The sequence below is a fragment of the Hemicordylus capensis genome, chromosome 2 (assembly GCF_027244095.1).
Source record: "Hemicordylus capensis ecotype Gifberg chromosome 2, rHemCap1.1.pri, whole genome shotgun sequence".
Taxonomy (NCBI): Eukaryota; Metazoa; Chordata; class Lepidosauria; order Squamata; family Cordylidae; genus Hemicordylus; species Hemicordylus capensis.
This window is the reverse complement of record NC_069658.1, coordinates 107153193-107176685: the sequence shown is the minus strand read 5'-3', so window position 1 is coordinate 107176685 and position 23493 is coordinate 107153193. Positions and strand designations below refer to the sequence as shown.

Sequence of the window (23493 nt, the reverse complement as noted above, 5' to 3'; positions counted from 1 at the left end):
CATCTTCCCTCATGTTCTTTCTTACTAGTGTTGATGATGGGGATGGAAACAGTGGGGTGGTCTGCTTAGTGGGAAAGTTGGTGAGCTGGGAGAGATGTGAGGGAGCATGGGACAAAAAGAGATGAACCAGTGCAGGGAGCAGAGTGAAGGAGAGAAAGCACTGGGAGAGACCCATGGAAGGAAGGGGAAGGAAGCCGGTAAAAAAACTGGTGGTGGAAGTGGGAGCAGAGCAAACTCTGGGAACAACATGGGGAGAACATGAGGAAGGAGCCAGTAAACCAACAGAAGGAGCCGGACAGAGTGGGAAAGAGTCAGGGAGGGGAGAAAGGAGGAGACTGCTTCTTTTACTGTTGAAGGAGAGCTGGCTCCTTCAAGGAGAGACAATAGCGTCATGTGTGCAAGTATGCATGCAGGCACAGTTGAACGGCTAGGCGAGCGGAAGCATCTGGGCTGTCTGTTTGCTTGGCAGCCTTCTCACCCATGCCCCATCGCCACTGCACATGCCGAGCCTGGCTGTATGGGGCAAGCCAGGCAGCACTACAGCCAGCCCTCAGTGCCTGCCCAGCCGTCGCTTGTACGAATTGTGCCAGCAGGCTCGGCCACCCAGCATGGTGCAGGCGGACCACTCAGCATTTGGAACTCCCCTCCCAGACCAGCATTTGGAGGCCCCCCAGGCCTGAGGGGGACTGGACTGGAGCCCGAAAGTCCTATCCAAAGAGCATCACTGGGTCCATCTACGCTTATGTATCAATACACAAAATTCACTTGTAATAAAGCTGCAAAGTATCTCTGCAGCTTGTACTCAAATTCATCATAGAAGAATGTTCTATTTTCAGTGATGTCGTTTCAAATTCAGAAGTGCAGGCAATCTCCATGACAGCCCCCATGCCCATGCCCACCCCAACAGTCAGAAAGGCCGAGACATATCGGTGCTCCATCCCAGCATGTCCCTCCTCTACTACACCTCTGTCTATTTTACAAATGTTAATGCTGTAATCCTATGTACACTTATCTGGAAGCAAGCCCCAATGAACCCAATAGGACTAAGAAAAAAAACATACGATCATGACATTTGGCTACAATCCCAAGCATACTTATTTTGAAATAACTCTTACTGATTTCAGAAGGAGTTTGAAGATAAAACATTGAGGATTAAGCTGCACATTGACTTTATTTTTCCATATAGTACTTACATATACAACACATTATTTAAATGTAAAACCTAATAATTCACAGAATTCTGAATCAAGCCTTTCACAGCTGTTTAGATAATCCCAGATCCTTCATCCTAAATTGTACGTTAGCAAAAGTCTGACTGAGCATTTACAATACTTAAAAATTATTTGGCTCACTTTATGTTAGGGAGTGAGCACTGTCAACAGAAGGCTCAATGGAATTCCCATCTGTGTTCCAAACAACAGCTCTAAAACTTTTGCTTAGCAAACGACAAGCACAGCATCACATCCATATAAGCTGGTCACATTATTTTAGGCTCATGCAGCACCTGAAACCTGCTCAATTATTCAGTGCAGCTTTCTTTATTCCCTTTATGAATAATAGATCAGCCCTGCTGTGGAAAAAACTGAAGCTCTGCAAAGCTGCTTTAGTGGACCGAGAACTACAGAAAACTTATTAACATCCATTTTAGTTGAAAACAAAATAAGTATTATCTAAAAGGGAGACAAAGAGTGAAACATGTTCCACAAAAATGTTAATTCCACTTTATAAAACCAGACCATCCATGTGCAAAATTTACTATATGCATTCATACCCACAACCCATGCAGTCTGAGGCTTGCAAGGAAAAGAATACCTATGACAAATGTTCCTTTGGCACCACTGAGAGAGAGGCATTGGGTGTGGAAAACTGTAGCTGTTTGTCTCAGTGGATGGGACATGCCAACATCAGCTAAGGATACCTTTTGTTCAGTCAACTTATAAATGGAGATAACACACACTTCTTGAGCCTTACATGCACAATATTTAAGCATGATATACTATCCTTACTGATAGAACTAGACAGAAAACAAATAAACAGAAAATAGAACTGACTCTACAGATACATTTTAAAATGAAAATTAGAGACACCCAACATTTTGACAGATAAAAATCCCAATTTTTAAAATTTGCTCTTGCCATCAGTATTAATTATAATTATGAACTGCATTAGAAAAATAGAAGGGTCTCACTCTGTCTATATCAGAGACAAGTGCATTGCTACAAATGCTTAGGACAAGTGTGTGAAAGTACAGGTCACACCTAAATTACACGGACACTATATTTTTGGTATTCCCCCCACTTCTGTTACCAATCTATTAAAGCAAAGGATTAAGGGTAGCCAAGGCATAATTATATTGCAATAATTTGATTTTCAAAACATTTAATTAGAGAAGCAGTCCAGCAGCTTTAAAAAAAAATAGGAGAGAAAATTTTAGATGATGTTTTTGTTTTTCAAAAGTAGTGAAAAACAATGTATATACAGAAAATGTCAAGCTGGAGATTCCAGGATAAGTAGTTTTGTGAGACTGGCACACATTTGTCAAACGTATAATCCAGCAGTTTTGCATACTTACATCTCCCTCTAGTGGCCTCTGATCCTCACCATCCCTGGTTGGGCTGATGTCCTGTCTCATCACCCAAATGGGTTCTTTGGGTTCATCGGGGGTATAAGGGGAACGAATGGTCCTTGTCTTCACTTCCTCAATAGCCTCTTTAATGTCTTTTATAGCCAGTGATATTGCATCCCTTTTTTCCTTGCTGTATCTTTGCACTGATTCTCCTACATTAACAGAAGGCCTAGAGCCAACTGAAAGTTGGCTGTTGCTCTCATTATGCATATTAGCAGGAGCATTACTAGAGTCCACATTCTGCTCAGCTTCTGGCATGTCTTCAGCAGCTTTGTCTAGGCTCTGAGAACTCATGCTCTGTTTGACTTCAGCCACTATTTGGTCAATATCTTCCTCTTGCTCATAACTGTCCATCCTTGGATAGGGAGCAAACTCTGCCTCCTTTTCAGGACTGTCGGACTCTCCATCAGAGCGTTCATCATAGTGGTGAAGGCGTGCACCCAAAGCTTCTTTTCGATAGTTGTCAGCCTCCTCCCTTTCTTGCTCGTAAAGTCTAAGACCTTCCCTGACATCAAGGTCAGGAGTGTCACCAATCTCCTCATACACATGTTCTTGCAGGCCATAGTCAGCATAGGGCTCTGCATATTGCTCATCTTCCCCTCTATGGAAGAGCCGATGGGTGTACACATAGCCTGAATATGCTGCATTCATGGCTTCCTCGTGCTCAATGGAATGAAAGTGCAAGTGGTTGGGAAGAGTTCGATTATGAATCGTCTCAGCATGTTCTGCCTCAGCATTTTCTGTGTACTCCTCTGCCTCAGGCCTGTATTGCACTGCATAGGCACTCTCATCCTCATTCTCTAGTACTCTGTCTCCTTCATAAGCATCCTCTGCTGTAGCTATGACATCTCCCTCAGCAGTATCTGTGTGATTATGGAAACCACTTTCTGTACTAGCTGACCGTGCTAATGTGCCCTCCTCTTCCTGTCTAGAATGTCCTTCATGGCTGCCGTTGGCACATCTTGAATAATGAACAGCATACTGTTGCTGTTCCTCTTCTACCTCCGAATGTTCCAGGTCGGCCTCCACAGACTCATTCGCCTCTCTACTCGCTAGTTCATCACTCCCCTCTCCTTCAGGTGGTCCCTCAAAATGGTTCATGGCAGGTTCTAGAAGGTAAACTCACTTATTCTATTGACATTGTGTGTGCTGAGGCTGTAAAGAAATTACCAAAAAAAAAAGTTATTACACAACAATAAAACTTGAATTTGAGCATTATCTCCCCACCCAGAAACCCATTCCTGCTTTCACAAAATATCAATTATTATGTGTCATAAGAATCATACAATACAATGTTATGATCAGAAAAATCTAAATCAAGAATTATGAAAGTTCACAGTGAGAAACAATGAGGAAAACAGATAAAGTGTATAGGACATGATTACTAGCTGACTAGGCAGAAATGAATAGGTAGGTAGACAAGAGACACTCTGCAAGGGACATATGCAAAGCCAAACTGGAGGAGGGAGTGGCAAGAGGGCAAGACATTGCAAAGAACAGGGGAGAATATTCTAAGGAATAAGGACAAATACAGCCTGGGCCAATACAGGCAATACTGTAAGATAAATGAAAAATACTGAGTGAGCATAAAAGATGAAGAGTTTACACATACATGTAACAGATATCTGCAGAGACTCGGCAGAGGAACAAAAAGAGATGGAAATCAAAACTAAACCCACCGGTTAAGTGGATGAAAGGGCCCTCAAATTCCAGGGAACAGCTCTTGCCTTAAAAAGCTTTTGGCACCAATAGAAGTTTCCCTCCTGCAACTAACAGCAGCTTTGGGTGCAAGTATTTTGTCAGGAAATCGTTAAATACCTTCTCCCCATGTGCTATGGTCCCGCTCCTGACTGCCCCACCCCCCGCTTCCTGCCACAACTGCTATTTAACTTTTTAAAACCCAGGGCCAATGTTAGATGTAAGGAAAACAAGACTTGGAAACGATTGCTTACCTTGAGCTCTCTCTTCTCTTCAGAGTCAGGAAGCAAACCCAGAAATATTAGGAAGTCCTGTAAAAAGGAACAGGAAAGTAAATTGGCACTGCTTTTGATAAGCATGATTCTCTCTCACCCTCTCTCACTACATGCTGCTTGAAACCCATTTTTTACTCTGCTGAGTATAGCTGAAGGCTTTGAAATGCAGCATTATAAATATGGCAGGCTCTAGAATGCAAACAGTCATCAAGCCATGCACTCAAGAGTAAAATATGAATTGTAGTCTGTGGTTTATTGCAATGTGTGTGTGTGTGTGGGGGGGGTGCCTGTCAACCAGAAGCGTTTATAACTTGCAATGACTATAAATGGATGTGTCATGCCAATAAATATTTAACACTCCCATAGCATTCATGTGGAGCCTGAAATCTGTGAATCCAGCAATGAACAGTGTGAATTACACTTAACCACTCCTGTTAAGTCCTCTGGGTCAGAGCTGGGGAAGAGAGTTTCATCAGTACTAAATTCACTGACGGTAACTGGCTATAGGCAAACAGTGCATTTCAGCTTTTGGTTGCTGAAGCAGTAGCTAGCAAATGCATATACTGCTAGGTGGCTACCACCATCACTAAAGCAGGCTCATTCACTAACATAATTCATAACAATTGAGAACTGATGTAGTTAAATTCCAATCCCTAGTTGGTGGGATGGGTTCCTTCTCAATCAATTTATTGAGTGGATAGGCCATCTCCTGCTAGGACATCCCTGAAAGACTCTGAATGTTCCCCGAGCATGTGTAAGATAAAGGTAAAGTGTGCCATCAAGTTGATTTTGATTCCTGGCGCCCATAGAGCCCTGTGATTTTCTTTTGGTAGAATACAGGAGGAGTTTACCATTGCCTCCTCTCGCGCAGTATGAAATGATGCCTTTCAGCATCTTCCTATATTGCTGCTGTCTGATATAGTACCAGTGGGGATTCGAACCGGCAACCTTCTGCTTGTTAGTCAAGTATTTCCCTGCTGCGTCACTTTAGGTGGGCTGAGCCTGTATACAAGCCACTAAATTATAATCTTAAACCCAGGAACCTGTCTGATATACTAAATTCAACGCAGATGCTCTACCACTGAGCTACAACACGCTCGCGCTCTCTCTCACACACACGTTCCATATACAGACAAATGGAAGCCATGGCACTTTTAATTCCTGGTGTGGTAATTGTCACTGTGCTTATTACATACACTTAAGCCTTACACAGAACCGTCAGACTTTTGCATTTTGTGGCCACCTGGCCCCACTGCTTGCCTTTTTCCTCTCTCTACCTGTGTATTATAGATACCTGCCAACTAAGAACAACACTTCATACATCCAATAGCCGACTCTAGCCCATGAAAGCTTATGCTACAATACATGTGTTAACCTTTAAGGTGCCACAAGATTCTTTCCTGTTTCTCCAGATTTAAAATTACTCTAGAATTCAATTTTGGATTTTGAAAACACTCTACAGTCCTTGCCCTGGAAAAAGACCCTTGCCCCACAGGAAGACTCCTTGTTCCAGAGGAAGGGAAACTGTGAGTGTCACCATATGGATGACACCATAGAACCAGTTCACATAATCATCTATAGCTAGTTTAGGCTTAAGCTGTGTTCCTAACCCACACTACGGCAGTCAGGTGATCATGTGAACCTACCCACTGTAATTTGTATAAAATGGAGTACAGCTAATCATCTAATACATGGCTCACACCATCATTTCAAAAGTTCAATGTTAAGCCTTACCTCAACCTCGCAAGAAAGGTTTTTCTACAAATATTACCAGCCCATAAAATTTTGTATAGCCCACATCAACCTACGTTAGTAGTTCCTGGCCTAAAATAAACAAACCAAGTTGTATGAAGCTTCTTTGTTTGGACACCAAAGGAGATCAGGTGAGTGGCTGTTTAAATGCCTGTACTAATCTATTAAGCTTTAGAATGAGTAATTAAAAGCATGAGAGCTGCTAATCTGCCATTTTGGTAATAGAACCAATAGATTATCTTTATAGTGAAGTAATCCTGGAAAACAACAACAAGCAGGGTCATCTTGAATACACATCCTAAAACATTCAAAGTAACTTATTGTTTTAAAAACTGTGGCCAAATTACCTCTAGGCAGACATTTATAACATTACTGTTTACTTCACTGGAAAGGCCTGTGTGTCTTTGAGAGTATAATATTTATCACTGTGAATTCTATTTTTTAAAATAAATTTTTAAACCACACACACACACACACACACACACACACACACAGAGAGGCTTCAACACCTGTTTCTTCTATTAAGTGAAAGCAACTACAAGAGACAGCCCCAAAGAGGGAACATTTAAAATGTCACCGGAGCTGGCCAGAATACAACTATAACAGAAGGTAGAATTTTAGCATGTGGTCTATAGTTAACTTATTTTATGCATCATTTTTCATACCAGTACTATTTTATCACATATATGACATTTTTAGTTCATAGAATATTTTAGCATCTTCATTGCATTCCAAGTAATGCAAGGTAGAGTACTCCTATTCCCATTTTATAGATGCTGAATGTGACCCACCCAAAGCCATACAACAAAGCCATGGCAGAGGTCTTCATTCTGCAGCCACCTGCACACTGAGTGCTTGAAGCCAGATGTCCTAAATCCATGTGCACCCTTTCGCCACTGGACTACGGTGGCTCCAGAATGGAGAAGGCCACAAACAATTAATCATTTGCCAAACTGTTTTATATCACACAGTCTGAAACGAAACACCTTTAGGGACTTTGAACAAAAATGTATCAACAAATTCAAACATATTATGTATTAACATATTAAAAGAGCTTTCCCAGCAGTAGCTCCATGATCATTTTTAATATTAAGCCCATAGAGCACAGAAGGACCAACTTTGGAGTAAAGAGTGGTTACTCTTTAGCCTATCTAACACAAAGGTAGCAAAGCCCTTTTCACAAGAGAAGACCAACTTTAAGAATGCAAAAGAAAAGTGCAAATGAGAGCCATGAGAGCCAGCGTGGTGTAGTGGTTAGAGTGCTGGACTAGGACCGGGGAGACCCGAGTTCAAATCCCCATTCAGCCATGATACTAGCTGGGTGACTCTGGGCCAGTCACTTCTCTCTCAGCTTAGCCTACTTCACAGGCTTGTTGTGAAAGAGAAACTCAAGTATGTAGTACACCGCTCTGGGCTCCTTGGAGGAAGAGCGGGATATAAATGTAATAATAATAATAATAATAATAAAATAATAATAATAAAATACCACCAGAGAGTGAGACAGAGCTTCCTGTAGAGAAAGAGGACTTGCATTTTTGCAGTGCTTATCATATTCCCATTTTAAAATTAGGAATAAAAGAAGCTCCTCTCTATCCTAAACACATCTAACGTTAAATTCAAATGCCTCACTGTGATTTTCCACCCCACAACACAGAATTGAGTTGAGCATTGAGTGTCACATGGAGGTTTTATAGACAGGGCTTCCTCCCCGCTCCCCCCACCCACCACTCCTGATTGGAGTTTGCCAGTCCACATACTTGCTGGATTTAATCCAACCTCCCTACAGGCTGTCAGGGACCAGGACTTTGATTCTCCCTGAATGGAGGCTGCAAATTCTGGTTTAGCCCGAATTATGTCCGGGGTAAAAAAATCCTCTATTTCCAGCAGCCTTTGAAAAAAACCCCGGGGGCTTCTGCTTTCTCAAGGTGTTGATGGAGGTGCTGATGGCTATGCGAATGGTCCATCTAATCCCTCAAATTAAAATGCCTCCAATCTGTTGCGAAGCAGATTCTCTCTTCAGATACCCCGAGGCAGAGCCGTGTGTGAAAAACCTCATGACTTGGCAAATAAAGACACACTGCACCTCAGAAAAACCCAGCCTTCTCCCATTAATTACTCACAGCAGCTGTGCTCTAATGATCTGGCACTTACCAGAAACTGCTTTCTAAGCACTCCTGGCTCTACACTCAAACCCTGATGGATGGCTTGGCCTCCAGAAGGAAAAATATTAACAGGTTTATTTCTAGCATTACTCGCTCTTCACTGAAGGCCAAGCTACTGATTTCAGAAAGAATTAAACATTTGACCAGTTATTTCAAACTAATGTGTTAAAATCATTCCTTTCTGCCTCTGCAGCCTCTCACTGAGACCCCTCAAATGCTGGTCTCCAGCTCCTCTACCAGCGTGCACAGGCTATTTTCTCTATTTAGGCCCCATATGAAGGATTTTCCCTCACGCATGCTGACTCAACATTGGGAAACCACTATGGCTGCCTGCTCAGGAGTGCTTGTGAACATTTGCCGACTGATCCTTTCCTATCAGTAGTTAGAATGCTGAAGGATATGTAGCATTCGATGTAGTATTCAATACTATAGCTCAGCCAATGAGCAAAGAGGTCTCACACATGGCAAGCACACCCCCTCACTTTACCCAGCTTTTATAACAAATGTTTTTGTATTTGTCTGCATATATTTATATTTTTCAAATCGGCCTATATGGGAACATTTCTCAGAGCATTCAGGTTTGTCTGAAATTCAATTTATCCCTCTGATGGTTTACAACAAATGTTCATTGGTAAAAAGAAATAAGGTTATGCTGTTCCCTCAATGCAAGAGAACAGCCTCAGTTATCTTTCTAATAGCAACTGCATAGGAATGGAATGAAAAATGAATAAAAACCCAATGTGTGTGTGAACATATTTTTCAAGGCTCGCATTTTTAATCACATCTATATCCTATTGTTCACAGAAGCATTTTGTTCTGTCCCTCCATTAAAAACTGCTACATCAATTGGGGGGGGGATCAATATTATGCTGCTAGGGAGTGGGGTGAGCCTTGCTGTCCTTTTGACCAACAAACTATTGTCATCTATCTTTAGTTTCTGACACCATTTATTTACAGTGTCTATTGTCAACATGTTCATGCTTACCTACATATAGTTCATGTATATTGTTCAGTGTATATTGTCAACAATGTTCATGCTTACCTACATATAGTCACAAAAACAGTAATGTGTTAACCATATTATATATAAGTAGTTTGACTTCAAAGTGCAAGGAATTTAATAGTTAATGGAAGCCCTACACATGACAAGCAGGATCAATTAAAAAAAAATTTCCGTCTGAAGACCACCTCCAAAGTGGCTAGTTTGGCTGTGACTTCCCAGGAGCCTGTATTAAAATATAGATATAGTTCTTTACGGAGCACATTTAGCAATAAAGCAAAATCATAGTAAAAAATCACAATTTAGAGAAATCAAGGACACAGCAGGAGCGAAAGGCACTGGGGAATAAGGTGTACCTCCTGTACACATGGCAGAAAGATTGCCAGCTAGACTGTTTTCTGATAAGCTTTCACTTTAATCAGTCTCTGCTTTTATAGCTAACAACATCCATCCATAAACATATAAAAGGAAAGTATGTATCTTCTTCTTCTTCTTCTTTTTTTTTTGCAGACATGATTAGTCCATAATATAGACTTACACAGCTATGGAAGGAAAAGGAAACTCATAATAATTACTACCATATATACATTCCTACTAACCTATCTGCCCATAGATCCCTATGTTGGTCACTGTATGGCTGAAAAAAGGGACAGGGAGAAAGAGGACCAAAGCTTCTCCACCTTGTTCAACTTGCTCTTACTTACCATGGGTGACCAAGAAAGTGCTCATTTTCATGTCTACAGATTATTCCATTTTAAACAAAACTTTTATTACCTATTTGCAGCCCAATCTTATCTGCTACTGTAGCTTATGGTAGAACAGCTATTTAGGACATCCTTCTTCTTCTCTTTCTGAAGGGTTGTCATAGCTTTCATAAATACTCTATAGTGGTATTGTATTTATTATATAATTAGGGCATGTAGCAGTGTTTTATTTAATTGATAAAGTTTCAGGCACATGGCCATTTTTCAAGCAGACAATTCAGTTAAATCTAGGTAAGCCAGAAGCCTCTTTGGTGAATTTGCCTCTACTTCAGTATATTTAAATTCATTTTAATGGAGAGTAGCTTACATTAGGGGTGTGCACAAAACCAATTTGCCCAGTTCAATTCAAGTCTGGACCGGACACGAACTGGACTGGGCATGTTCGGTTTTGGCACCCTGAACTATAACTCCAGTTCAAGTTCGAGCTGGTTCGGGGTTCTAATTGTCAAAAATGTAAATAAATAAATAAATAACTGACTGCTGGGTCCTGGTCTTAATGCTGGCCTCCGGGGGGTGCTGCCGTGTGTGTGTGTCTCAGAAGGTTCCCCTTTCCCCTGCCAGGCTCCCCCGGTCCTTTCCAGGAGCTGGGCATGCAAATGACCAGTGAGCATGTGCCTTCAAAATGGCTGCCGTAAACAGGCAGAGTCGAGAAGGCACAAACGGGCTGAACCAGCCTGAAAAGGACTGGGGGCAGGGGGAACCTTCTGAGACACCCCCCCATCTGTGCCCGCGGCAGCGCCCCCCCCCCAGAGGCCACCATTACAACCTGGACCTGGTGATGAGTTGTTGTGTTTTTTAAAAAGTATTATTATTACAATTAGAACCCCTGAATCAGCCCGGTGTGTTTGGTTCAATCTGAACCGAATCAATCTGAACCGAACTGGGCCCTGTTTGGCTTGAGGTTGGACCTTCGGACAGGCCTGGTTTGATGGCGAACCGGTTCAAACTCAAACCAGTTTGCACATTCCTAGCTCACATCCTCACTAATAGTGCAGATGCATTGAGGCACCTCCACAACATTTAGTAACACAGAGTTGTGCTGCATGCAGGGGAAAGGTGTATTGCCGTCGATTGTTTTCTCTCAGAAATGCTTCCTGCAACCCAGCAATAGACCACCGAGGGTCACAGAGATGTTTAATAAACAAGTCATTTTTGTACATATTCATTTGTTCCTTAGCGGTTAATTTGTTTTACAAGCATCTTCAGTAAAGCCCTATCCAATGTGTGTGCCCAAAATGGTTGTCAACTGGCTCTAATTCTAGTCTTGAGGTAGCAAGCATAACTTGTCCCCTTCACTAACTAAGCAGGGTCTGCCCTGGTTAGATATGAATGGAAGACTGTAAGTTTGAGCACTGTAAGATATTCCCCTCAGGGGATGGAGCCGCTCTGGGAAGAGCAGAAGGTTCCAAGTTCCCTCCCTGGCATCTCCAAGATAGGGCTGAGAGAGATTCTTGCCTGCAACCTTGGAGAATCCACTGCCAGTCTGTGAAGTTAATACTGAGCTAGATAGACTAATGGTCTGACTCAGTATATGGCAGCTTCCTATGTTCCTATGAACTCATAATGGTTCCTGGAGGACACTAAAAATTCAAAAAGCCACCCTTGGCATATTTCTTTCCATTCAGAAAGCAAAGCTGTGCAAAAGGGTTTAAAACATTTATATGCAGGGGAAATGCACGTGTTCCTCTATACAATCACCTCTAAAGTAATATTTGTTTCTGGGCAAAGTCACTCATGCACTGAAAATGTCCAACAGAAAGGTAAAATTATCAATGATTCCATTATAAAGCAACAAAGACAGGAGAGAACAAACTACAAACTTAAGCTTAAATGCATACTTAAGCTTCAAGATCGTCCAGTCACAATTCATGATCTCAAATATATATTTTTATATTTTGGCAAAAGTAAAAAGGATCTGAATTCAGAACTCAGCCTTTCATTCCTTTCTCTCCTTGTGTAGCCTTAACAGGCTAAAAGCCAAAGAGCAGCAAACAATTTCCTATGAAACCAATGGAAACCACCAACAAAGAAAACTATAGTACTATCTGTTTGTGACATCATTCCACATCACAAAGACTACATTCTAAGGCCAAAGATCAACAGTGGTGCTCACAAGAGCTGAAAAATTAAGGGAACAACCCCACTTCAAATCATGTTTTAGGGCAATTCTGAAAGGGACTGAATCACCCCTATGTTACTACTTTTTCAATGACTATAATGAACAAATTTGTAAGTTGATATTATACAGATATTATCTAGGCAAGAGAACATGTTTTATAGGTTTCTGGTGGTGTTTTAAAGAAAAACACAAAACTGAGGTGCTGAGGTGAGGCCTTGCAGGATTGGGGCCAGGGAGCAGGCTGACTTGGCAGTTTCCTGCATTCCATCTGCCTAGAGCTGCCTGCTCAGGGCTATACAGGCTTCTGCCAGTGGCGGAAGGCCTGCCACTGGCAGGGTAGCCACCAAAGGGGCGACACCAAAGGGGGTTGCCCCTTTGGGGGAGCCACTTCGGGGGACAGCGAGGGCCAGGTTTCTTGGCCCAGGTATTTGTATATGGGGGGGCATTTAATAGTGGAGCTTCTATTTTAATTTGTCCTGGGTGAGACAATCTTAGAATGTGTCTGGGCTTAACTGGAGATGGGGAGACAAGGGGCGTGTCCACTGACTGTGGGGCAGCCATTCCGGTCGTGGTGGGGAACAGAAGAAGGAACACTGGCAGGTCAGTGGGCCATTACAGGGGAAGGGAACATGGAAATTTAATAGCTGTTTCCCCTTCTGGCTGTCCTGCCAGCTCTTTGACCTTGGGGAGCAGTGCTGATCATCCTTGGAACCTTACCTTGCTCCTCTGCAATGCCAGGTGGGTCCAGAACAAATCAGAAACCATCCATGATTTGATTCTGGATGAAGATGCTGACCTGGTATGTATTACAGAGACCTGTGTGGTCCCAGCTTCTTCCTCCAGGCTACTCTGTTGAGGAGCGGGTGAGGGACCGTGGGCGAGGAGGTGGAGTGGCTGTGGTCTATAAGAATAACCTTTCCCTTACCAGGAACCCTGTTAGAGTGTCGGACCATATTGAATGTGTGTACTTAAGTCTGGGGACCAGGGATAGACTGGGACTTCTGTTGCTATATCGATAGCCCCGCTGCTCAACGGAGTGCCTAACCGAGCTGACTGACTTGGTCTCGGACTTGGTGTTGGAGTCCCCCAGGCTTGTGGTGCTGGGGGACTTCAATGTTCACTTTGGGACCAATTTGTCCGGTGCAGCTCGGGAGTTCATAGCGACCATGACAACTATGGGCCTATACCAAGTGGTCTCAGGGCCGACGCACATTGCTGGTCACACGCTTGATTTGGTCTTTCACTCTGATTAGGGTGGTGTTCCGTGGGTGGGGAATCCTGTGGTTTCCCCATTGTCATGGACGGACCACCATCTGGTTAAGGTCGGACTCACAATCACTTCCCATCTTCACAGGGGCGAGGGACCTATCAGGATGATCCGTCCGAGAAGGTTATTGGATCCAATAGGATTTCAAGAAATCTTGGAGGGATTTAGTGTTGGCTCTGCTGGTGATCCTGTTGATGCCCTGGTGGAGAATTGGAACAGCAAACTCACCGGGGCAGTAGACATGATTGCTCCTAAGTGTCCTCTCTGACCCGCTTCAAAATTGGCCCCTTGGTATACAGAAGAACTACGGGGGCTGAAGCGGGGAGGTAGACGACTGGAGCACAAGTGGAGAAAGACTCGGCTTGAATCCGACAGATTGCGACATAGAGCTCATTTGAAGACCTATACTCAGGCAATACGTGCGGCAAAGAAGCGATTCTTTTCTGCCCGTATTGCATCCGCAAGTTCACGTCCGGCGGAGTTGTTCAGGGTTGTGAGAGGGCTAGTGAGTGCCCCTCCTCCCTTGAATCAGAATCTGGAACCATCGATTACCCACTGTGATGAGTTTAATGAATTCTTTGTGGAAAAAAATCTCTCGTATTCGGGCCGACTTAGACTCCAGCTCCACAATTACCTCAGTGTCTGATGTGGAGGTGTCCAGCGACTCCTCTTGTGTGATTAGGTTGGATCGGTTCCAGTTTGTGACTCCTGAGGATGTGGACAAGCTGATTGGAATGGTGCGGCCTACCACCTGTTCTCTTGACCCTTGTCCGACATGGCTTATATTATCTGGCAGGGGGGTTGTTGTAGAAGGCCTGGTAGAGATTATAAATGCATCTCTGAGGGAAGGTAGGATGCTTCCTTGTCTTAAGGAGGCAATTATTATACCGCTTCTGAAGAAGCCTACCCTGGATTCCTCGGACTTGAACAACTACAGGCCTGTCTGCAACCTTCCGTGGCTGGGCAAGGATTGAGAGGGTAGTGGACTCCCAGCTCCAGGCAGTCTTGGATGAAACTGATTATCCTGACCCACTTCAAACTGGCTTTCGAGGTGGCTATGGGGTGGAGACTGCCTTGGTCGGCCTGATGGATGATCTCCAATTGGCAATTGACAGAAGAAGTGTGACTCTGTTGGTCCTTCTGGACCTCTCAGCGGCTTTCGATACTATTGACCATAGTTTCCTCCTGGAGCGTCTGAGGGGGTTAGGGGTAGGAGGCAATGTGTTGCAGTGGTTCCGCTCCTACCTCTCGGGCAGGTTCCAGATGGTGTCCCTTGGAGACTGCTGTTCTTCAAAATCTGAACTTTTGTATGGTATTCCCCAGGGCTCCATATTGTCTCCAATGTTGTTTAATATCTACATGAAACCGCTGGGAGAGATCATCAGGGGATTTGGTGCAGGGTGCTATCAGTATGCTGATGACACCCAAATCTATTTCTCCAGGTCAGCATCATCAGGAGAGGGCATAACCTCACTAAATACCTGCCTGGAGTCGGTGATGGGCTGGATGAGGGATAACAAACTGAGACTGAATCTGGCTAAGACGGAGGTACTCATTGTGTGGGGTCGGAACTCGAGAGATGATTTTGATCTGCCTGTTCTGGATGGGGTCACACTTCCCCAGAAGGAACAGGTACGCAGTCTAGGGGTGCTTCTGGATCCGAGCCTCTCCCTGGTGTCCCAGGTTGAGGCAGTGGCCAGAAGTGCCTTCCAGCAGCTTTGGCTGATACGCCAGCTGAGTCCGTTTCTTGAGGTGAACGACCTCAAAACAGTGGTACATCTGCTGGTAACTTCCAGACTGGATTACTGTAATGCACTCTATGTGGGGATGCCCTTGTACATAGTCCAGAAACTACAGCTGGTCCAGAATGCGGCAGCCAGGGTGGTCTCTGGGTCATCTCGGAGAGACCATATCACTCCTGTATTGAAGGAGCTACACTGGCTGCCGATATTTTTCCGGGCAAAATACAAGGTGCTGGTTATAACCTATAAAGCCCTAAACAGTTTGGGCCATGGGTATTTAAGGGAATGCCTTCTTCGGTATGAACCCCACCGCCCACTGAGATCTGCTGGAGAGGTCCGCCTGCAGCTGCCACCGGCTCGTCTGGTGGCCACTCAGGGAAGGGCCTTCTCCGCTGCTGCCCCAAGGCTTTGGAATGCGCTCCCTAGTGAAAGAAGAGCCTCCCCATCTCTGACAGCTTTTTAAAAGTCTTTAAAAACACATCTCTTCACCCAGGCTTTTAATTAATGTTGTTTTAATGGTTTTAATGCTGTTCTAAAATATTATTTTAAAATTTTTAAATAGTTGTAATGTGTGTGTTTCCCCCCCTCCCTATTTTTGTCTTAACGAATGTTCTACTTTGTTTTTATCCTGTTGTAAACTGCCCAGAGACATGAGTTTGGGGCGCTATAAAAATGTTTTAATAAATAAAAGATAAAATAAAAACCTTAAGTATTATAGATAGTGGTTGATGTAAGTCAGCACAGACACAGAGGAGTCTGTTTTAACACAGCTGAGGCTTCCTCATATCCTCAGTGCGCACACAGGGCAAGGGAGCAATTTTTATTGGTCTTCCTTGTGGCTTCCAAAAATAAACCTCTGCGAGTTGTGCAGCTATCAGGTATATTTTGGAAGGCACAAAGCACTTCCAGAGACAGGGAATATCAATGAATATCACACACACACACACACACACACACACACACACCGCCCCCATGTGCAATGTGAGGAACTGGCATACATTTCTGGTCACCACATCGAAAAAAGGACATTGTAGAACTGGAAAAGTGCAGAAGAGGGCAACCAAGATGATCAGGGGCCTAGAGCACCTTTCTTATGGGGCAAGGCTACAACACCTGGGGCTTTTTAGTTTAGAAAGAAGACGACTGCGGGGAGACATGATAGAGGTCTATAAAATCATGCATGATGTGGAGAAAGTGGATAGAGATGATTTCTTCTCACATAACACTAGAACCATGGGTCATCTCATGAAATTGATTGCCACGAAATCTAGGACCAACAAATGGAGGTACTTTTTCACACAATGCATAATCAACTTCAGCCTCAAAGGCAGGATGCCTCCAGCCTCAAAGGCAGCCTTAAACCTCCACCCTCAAAGGCAGGATGCCTCTGAGTACCAGTTGCAGGGGAGTAACAGCAGGAGAGAGACATGCCCTCAACTTCTGCCTGTGGCTTCCAGTGGCATCTGGTGGGCCACTGTGTGAAACAGGATGCTGGACTAGATGGGCCTTGGGCCTGATCCAGCAGGGCTGTTCTAACTTGTGGAATTCTCTGCCACAAAATGTGGTGACAGCCAACAACCTGGATGGCTTTAAGAGGGGTTTGGATAACCTCATGGAGGAGAAGTCTATCAACGGCTACTAATCGGGGGGCTATAGGCCACCTCCAGCCTCAAAGGCAGGATGCCTCTGAGTACCAGTTGCATGGGAGTAACAGAAGGAGAGAGGGCATGCCCTCAACCCCTGCCTGTAGGCTTCCAGTGGCATCTGGTGGGCCACTGTGTGAAACAGGATGCTGGACTAGATGGACCTTGGGCCTGATCCAGCAGGGCTGTTCTCCTGTTCTTACCTTAAAATCAGCCTCCTGCTACATCCTCACTTCCTTAGTAAAGATGTCAGCCAGTTCAAGATACTGGAGTAATTGTGTCATTATTTTTGGACACACCTTCCTGCATTTAGGAGCCAAGGCACAGGTTGGGCCTTCTCTAGAGCTGCTTCAAAATGTACTCCTTGCTGAAATAAGAGCTTCAACGTTCCTGTCCGCTTTTTAAAAACCTTTAAGACACACCTGTTTAACCAGGCTTTTGGTTAGTTTTTAAACGTCATTTTAAAATGTCTGTCCCTACTTACGTCGGGGAACCTGACATCTGTAACTGAGGTCTGAAATAAATTGCCAATGTAAGTTTCCCTGACCGAAGCAAGGCAGGATATACCAAGTCTGGCGGGTTCAAACACCATGACCAATCTTGGCATATCGGAACCTGGACAGCAGGGGCATAGGGAACTTGCTGGCAGCTGGGGTACAAGCTGGTGTGGCGCTCCCTTGCCCACTTGCTCATGCACATGTGCCAGCCACACTCCCTGTGTCAATATCAGATGAAGGGGCGTGGCCAGTATTGGGAAAAGGGGCCATGAGGCCCCTCTCCTGCTCCTTCCCATTAGGCACTTTGCTCAAGTGCTGGTTGGGTGTTTCTTTCTCTGCCTCGCTCCGAAAGGGAAAGCATCTAGCCAGCACTTGAATGAAGCACTAACTGGGAAGGGGCTATGTCTCGCACTCCCAGGCGGCGTGCATGCTTTTCGCTGGCTGAGTGCAGTAGGAGGACAAGGGCATGCCCTGGAAGAGGGGGCACTGAGACAGCCCCCCTAACCCTGGTGGCTCAGGGAAATCTGTCCCCTCTTATCCAATGGTGACTATGTCCCTAATGGACAGGAATTAGAGTCTCACGCAGGGATGGGGAAGTGCATGCTTGTGGGTCTGCAGGGGCTCACACAAACCTCTGGTGCCACTGTTACACGTAAGGCCACAAAGTAAATGGCTGTCTGTATTCATCTGCATTCTCTTCTCTCATTGATGAGGAGAGCTGGTCTTGTGGTAGCAAGCATGACTTGTCCCCTTAGCTAAGCAGGATCCGCCTTGGTTGCATATGAATGGGAGGCTAGACGTGTGTGCACTTAGGGGATGGAGCTGCTCTGGGAAGAGCAGAAGGTTTCAAGTTCCCTCCCTTTCATCTCCAAGATAGGGCTGAGAGAGATTCCTGCCTGCAACCTTGGAGAAGCCACTGCCAGTCTGTAAAGACAGTACTGAGCTAGACAGACCAATGGTCTGACTCAGTATATGGCAGCTTCCTATGTTCCTAATTAACACCACCACTGCTTCTAAGAAAGTGACTTACCATCTACTACAGTGAAAACAGAAAAATTAAAAGAACTAACAAAACCTGCGTATTTCACATTTCAAAATGAGAACCACACACTTAAGACACACTGCTGAAAAAGAAAGTGAGCAAAAAACCCCAACATGCACATGCATAAGACCCATCATCATCTTGGTAGAAACTACCACAAGCAATTATACAGTAGTGGCAGAAACGTTTACAACATTAAAAACAGTTAAAACTTCTATGCATGCATACATTCCAAAACCGAAAGGATAAAAGTAGCAATGCTGACATTTCAATACTTAGTGCTAAAATTAGGTTAATAACTAAGAACATATTATTTAAGGGAAAGGGAAAGTATTGATGCTTTCCAGAAAATGCAGCTCGCAAGCTTAAGATTTTAGCAGAAAGCAATGGATTAGGAATCGGCACATTCTCCTCTTTCCTCTGCTCCCTCATCCCTCTGACAAAAGAAAGAGCACCGCCCTGTTGCTAGGTTTAAAGGATTTGACATATGCTTAAATAATGTTGTAAGGAGGCATGTGTTAACACCAGCGGTTCCTCTCTTGTTCCAGTACTAGCTGCCAGGATGTCTCAGAGGCCCAACCATACTTTATCCACAAATAGTATTAAAAAGGGAAAGATTTTATTCCTCAGAGAGAATGAGGATAGAAACTTTACAAGGAATTAATGTTCTCTGGGTTACAAACAACATTCACCTATTAAAGCTATTACCTGCGACAAATATCTTGCACCGTACACTTGTATTTTCTCCATGATTACTCCACAGTTGCTTCTAGCATTGCTCTGGAAGTTGCTACTCAGACAGAAAATAATGGATTCTTGAGGGATTCTCTCGCCCATGCCTGTTTTTTGTTTTTCCAGTGCCTGCCTGAACAGGGATAATGTGCAGCTCTCCCATGGTGAGTTGCACAATTTCTAGATATGGCTTCGGTCTCTCTCAGAAGATGACTTCATCCTCCAGATCTTACACTGGAAGCATAAACAGAGGTTGGGCCACTCACTTGTATTACATATCTGCATAACATCCGAAGCATCTCTGAGCAAGTTGCGCAAGCAAAATGCTGTGGATGGTGTATATTTCCTTCATGAATATATATAATTTATCTCTCTAGATCTGAATTGTTAAAATGTTCTGAGGCTCTATTTCACTTAGGGTTGCTTCATGCATTGTCAAATTTCTACCTGGAAGCATACATCTCTACTAAGACTGGTGGGTTCTAGTGGCCTCCGCCGAGTTGGAGGACAGAGGGAGAGCGGTGTCCTCAGGTCGTGGTATAGATCAGTGATCGTCACTATTTTTCAAGCAGGCTACTCTGGCAAAACAAAAACAAAAACACCACCTTCAATGTGAAAGCCAGTTCCTTCCGTGCTGATTTTTGCACAGTACTGAGCTTTTCTCTGTGCTAGGAGGGACCTCAGAGAGACAGAGCCCTCTCTTAAGAACTTTAGAAAGAAGGGCTACACTTCCCAGCACCCTGTCTAAGGCTTCCAAGATGTGGCAGGGGTTCAAGAGGGCTCCGTTTACCTTAAAGGAGCCATTCAGAGATGGGTACAATGCATCACTGTACAGCAAGAATGGTTGTCTCCACATGGTTCCATCAGGACTGTTCAGAGTAATCAGCTTTGGCCGAAGCTTCACACAGGCCCAATAAAAATTCAGTCAGGGAGTCAAACTTAGAGCTGATGGGGGCTGCCACTGGCCCCCACGTCTTACAATGAAAAACACAGGCGTAAGTGCTAGCTTGGTTTCCCCAGGTGTAGGGGAGCAGAGTAATCTGGGAGCTGGGCCCTAGCTTCTTCCCACTAGTCTCATCCCCACAACTGTTTGCCTCATCCTCCAAGTAGTGAGGGAGGACATGACAGTTATTATTTTAAAGAGACTAGGTCTAACCTACTTCATAGGATAAAATCTTACAAGGGCAAAATGGGAATAGACCTATATGCACTGCAATAAGCTCCTTCAAGGAAAGGCAGGATATAAATATAAACCTGAGGAACATTTCTATGTAGACAGGTTTCTCATCTTGGAGATGTTATGTTGTACTCTTTGCCATCAAGTCTAGGAATAACATGAAACCCAACCATAGATAGTTCCCAACACATAATGACCTTACACATGGTTCTCTCACAGTATGTGTAGCGGCTGCATCTTCCCAAAAAACCTATGGGCAAAATCAACATACATTTGAGTGTTGTTCATATGTGAGGAGTGGGATAATGCCCATTTGCAGCTGCTGGCCCCAACCCAGACACACAATTGGCCAAAACTCTGAAATAGCCCACACACATTCAAACTATATGCATGTAGGTTTTCCCCACTCAACTGTGGACCTGCCTATTCAAGGGTCCACAATCACATGCACAGCTTGTGCATATATACACTCTTTCAACCCTTCAGAGAAATGTGCATATGGGGTGGGAGGGGAGGAGCACGCACTCCTCTCCATACACACAATGGGGATAACCCCCTACTCCCCCACACAGTGGTTCTACTCCATGCACCTCTGTTTTTGTTTGTTTGTTTGTTTGTTTTTAAAGTAGGGGACTTCAGGGTAACAAGCAAATTCAAAGTAATATCTCTTCTGACTGATCCTTATACAGCAATGACTTCAATGTAGGAATTCAGTACTATGTAAGGTAGCACAGAGTTTTGTTTTGTTTTGTTTTGAAATAGTGGATCTATGCATTCACTGAATAATATAAGAGTAGAATCACCAAGACAAATTGTACCACATTTTAAATAAAACTCAAATTCTGCCATAACAAAAACTTCATTTTGTGATAAAAATGAAGTTTTGACCAATTTGAGCAGGTTTTACAGTATGTGTGTTGAGCAGGTTTACGAGTACAGGTATGTGTGTATAGTACAATGTGATACCAAATACCTCAATTTTCAAAAATCTAGCACAGACTGGCAAACATGGAACAGGAGGAGAAACTGAATAATAAGTATAGAGACAAACAAGCTGGGCTGGGGACAGGGAATGGTAAGCATGACAAATGACAAGGTGCTGAAACCTCCAGTCACTAGATGTCCAGCCCAATTCTCCTCTCCAACTTCTCACCAGGCATTCTCACCGTTCTCCAACTTCACCAGGCATTATCTACAGAACCCATAGGTCAAAATCTTGTATTTTAAAAATAAAGAAAGCTAAGTTTCTTAGGATGCTAAATTCCATGACAGTTCCAGGTTTCAGCTTCCTGGCAATCATATCAAAGTGGAATGCACACAGCAGTCAATGAAAATGCTTTTATACTTCTTATAAAGCTTGGTCAACTAGTGGCCCCATGGCCAAATCATACTTCTTATGTTGTGCTGCTTGGCTGACTGGGTGCCAACCCAATTTTCCTCTCCTCCTCTACTTACCAGAAACGGACATTTCAGGAAATGGAGGGAGAGAGGAGAGGAAGAAAGGAAAGAGGAGGCTGCAGCAGATATTTATTTATTTATCATTTATCAAAATTGTACACCGCCCCAAACATTTGTCTGTGGGTGGTTAACAATAGCATAAAACAAGTTAAAAACATATACAAAAACTTAAAACAGTTTAACAATTTAAAAATCAACCACAGATTAAAACCTAAAAAATTTAAAAAGCTGAAAAAGCTTGGGTGAAGAGAAAAGCTTGGGTAGGTTTTCAAATGCTTTTTTAAAATTGTCAGAGATGGGGAGGATCATATCTCAGTAGGGAGTACATTCCAGAGTCTCAGGGCAGCAACCAAGAAGGCCCATCCCCATGTGGCCACCAGCTGAGCTGGTGGCAACTCTATGCCGGATTAACCCATTAGCAAAGGTAGCAAATGCCAGGGGCCCCGCATTTTCGAGGTCCCCCCACGACTTGGCGCCTGCCTCTCTCTTTTGCAGAGCAGCCTGGAGGAATCTCTGCAGCCAGGCACTGTCTGCAGGTTTCTGCTGTTATCTTATCTGGCTCTGCGATCGAGCTAATCATTAGTGGAGGGGGCGGGGACACCGGGCTTCCTGAGCAGGCACTGAAAGAATGCTACTTTTCAGAAGCTGAAAATCAGTGAGCTTATACAGGAGGCTCCCTTCCCTTTCAGGTTTCCCTTCTCCCTGCTCTCTGTTTGCTGTGGACGCTGCTGCTCTGCTCAGACTGCTGAGCAAACAGTCTCATTAAAAAGAGAACTAAGCATCATATTTCAATCATTAATTCATATTTCAAGAAGTAAGCAAAAATGGAGGGGGATGCATATGGGGGACGTTTTGTGAAATGGAGAGATATCCGGCAAAAAATCACTCTGTGTGTCTGTGATTCTGCTGGTGGCTGTGACTGATGTTTGCTTTGTTTATATTATTAAATCCTAGTAAGAAGTTGGGATGACTCCATATATACCGTCCTGTTGTCTAGTTTGAAATGACATTAGTGGTTGTATATATATTGGCTAAGGCTATTAGGCAACTTCTCTTTCTGTTTGGCATAAATGGCATTGAATGGGATGCGTTTATTGGAGACATACATGTGGCTAAATGTCAGCATAAATATGAATATGTTGTATGCACATCATGCATATATGTGCTTTGTCATGACACTTGTATCCTGCCCTTCCTTTAAGAGGCTCAGTGTGCATGATTCTTTCTTCCTACTTTTATTCTGACTACAATCCTGGGTTAGGATAAAAACCTTTGCTGTAAACTGTTGTGGTGGTTTCTTAATTGGTTAAATGCCTGCCAATAAACAGTCAACAGACTAATAATTAACAACCTATAACTACATAGCCACCCCCAGTGTTCCCTCTAACAAGGATTCCCAAATGTTGGGTCAAAACAGACTGAACAATCTCACTCTAATGAGCACTGAATATGAACTTCTGCATGAAATAGACATTTCCAGTATCATCAAGAAATTTGCTCATGCTAAATCTAGAAAATGTAACTTTTAAACTGTAGTTT

General features: G+C 43.7%; 1 protein-coding gene across 15 annotated transcripts in view; it reads right to left on the bottom strand.

Moving 5' to 3' along the window:
- APBA1 (amyloid beta precursor protein binding family A member 1) overlaps positions 1 to 23493 on the bottom strand; it is a 156115-nt gene that overhangs the window by 61255 nt on the left and 71367 nt on the right. For 11 of the 15 annotated variants that reach the window (XM_053299363.1, XM_053299362.1, XM_053299374.1 and 8 more), the window contains 2 exons: positions 4579 to 4635; positions 2573 to 3781 (listed from right to left, as the gene is read on the bottom strand). In XM_053299363.1, coding sequence (XP_053155338.1) covers positions 2573 to 3727 — 1155 coding nt within the window. In that variant the 5' untranslated portion in view covers positions 3728 to 3781; positions 4579 to 4635. Of the gene's footprint in view, positions 1 to 2572; positions 3782 to 4578; positions 4636 to 7840; positions 8000 to 8108; positions 8400 to 10755; positions 10802 to 12115; positions 12256 to 23493 lie in introns of those variants that run through there. The other 4 variants (XM_053299365.1, XM_053299371.1, XM_053299364.1 and 1 more) reach the window with 4 other exon arrangements.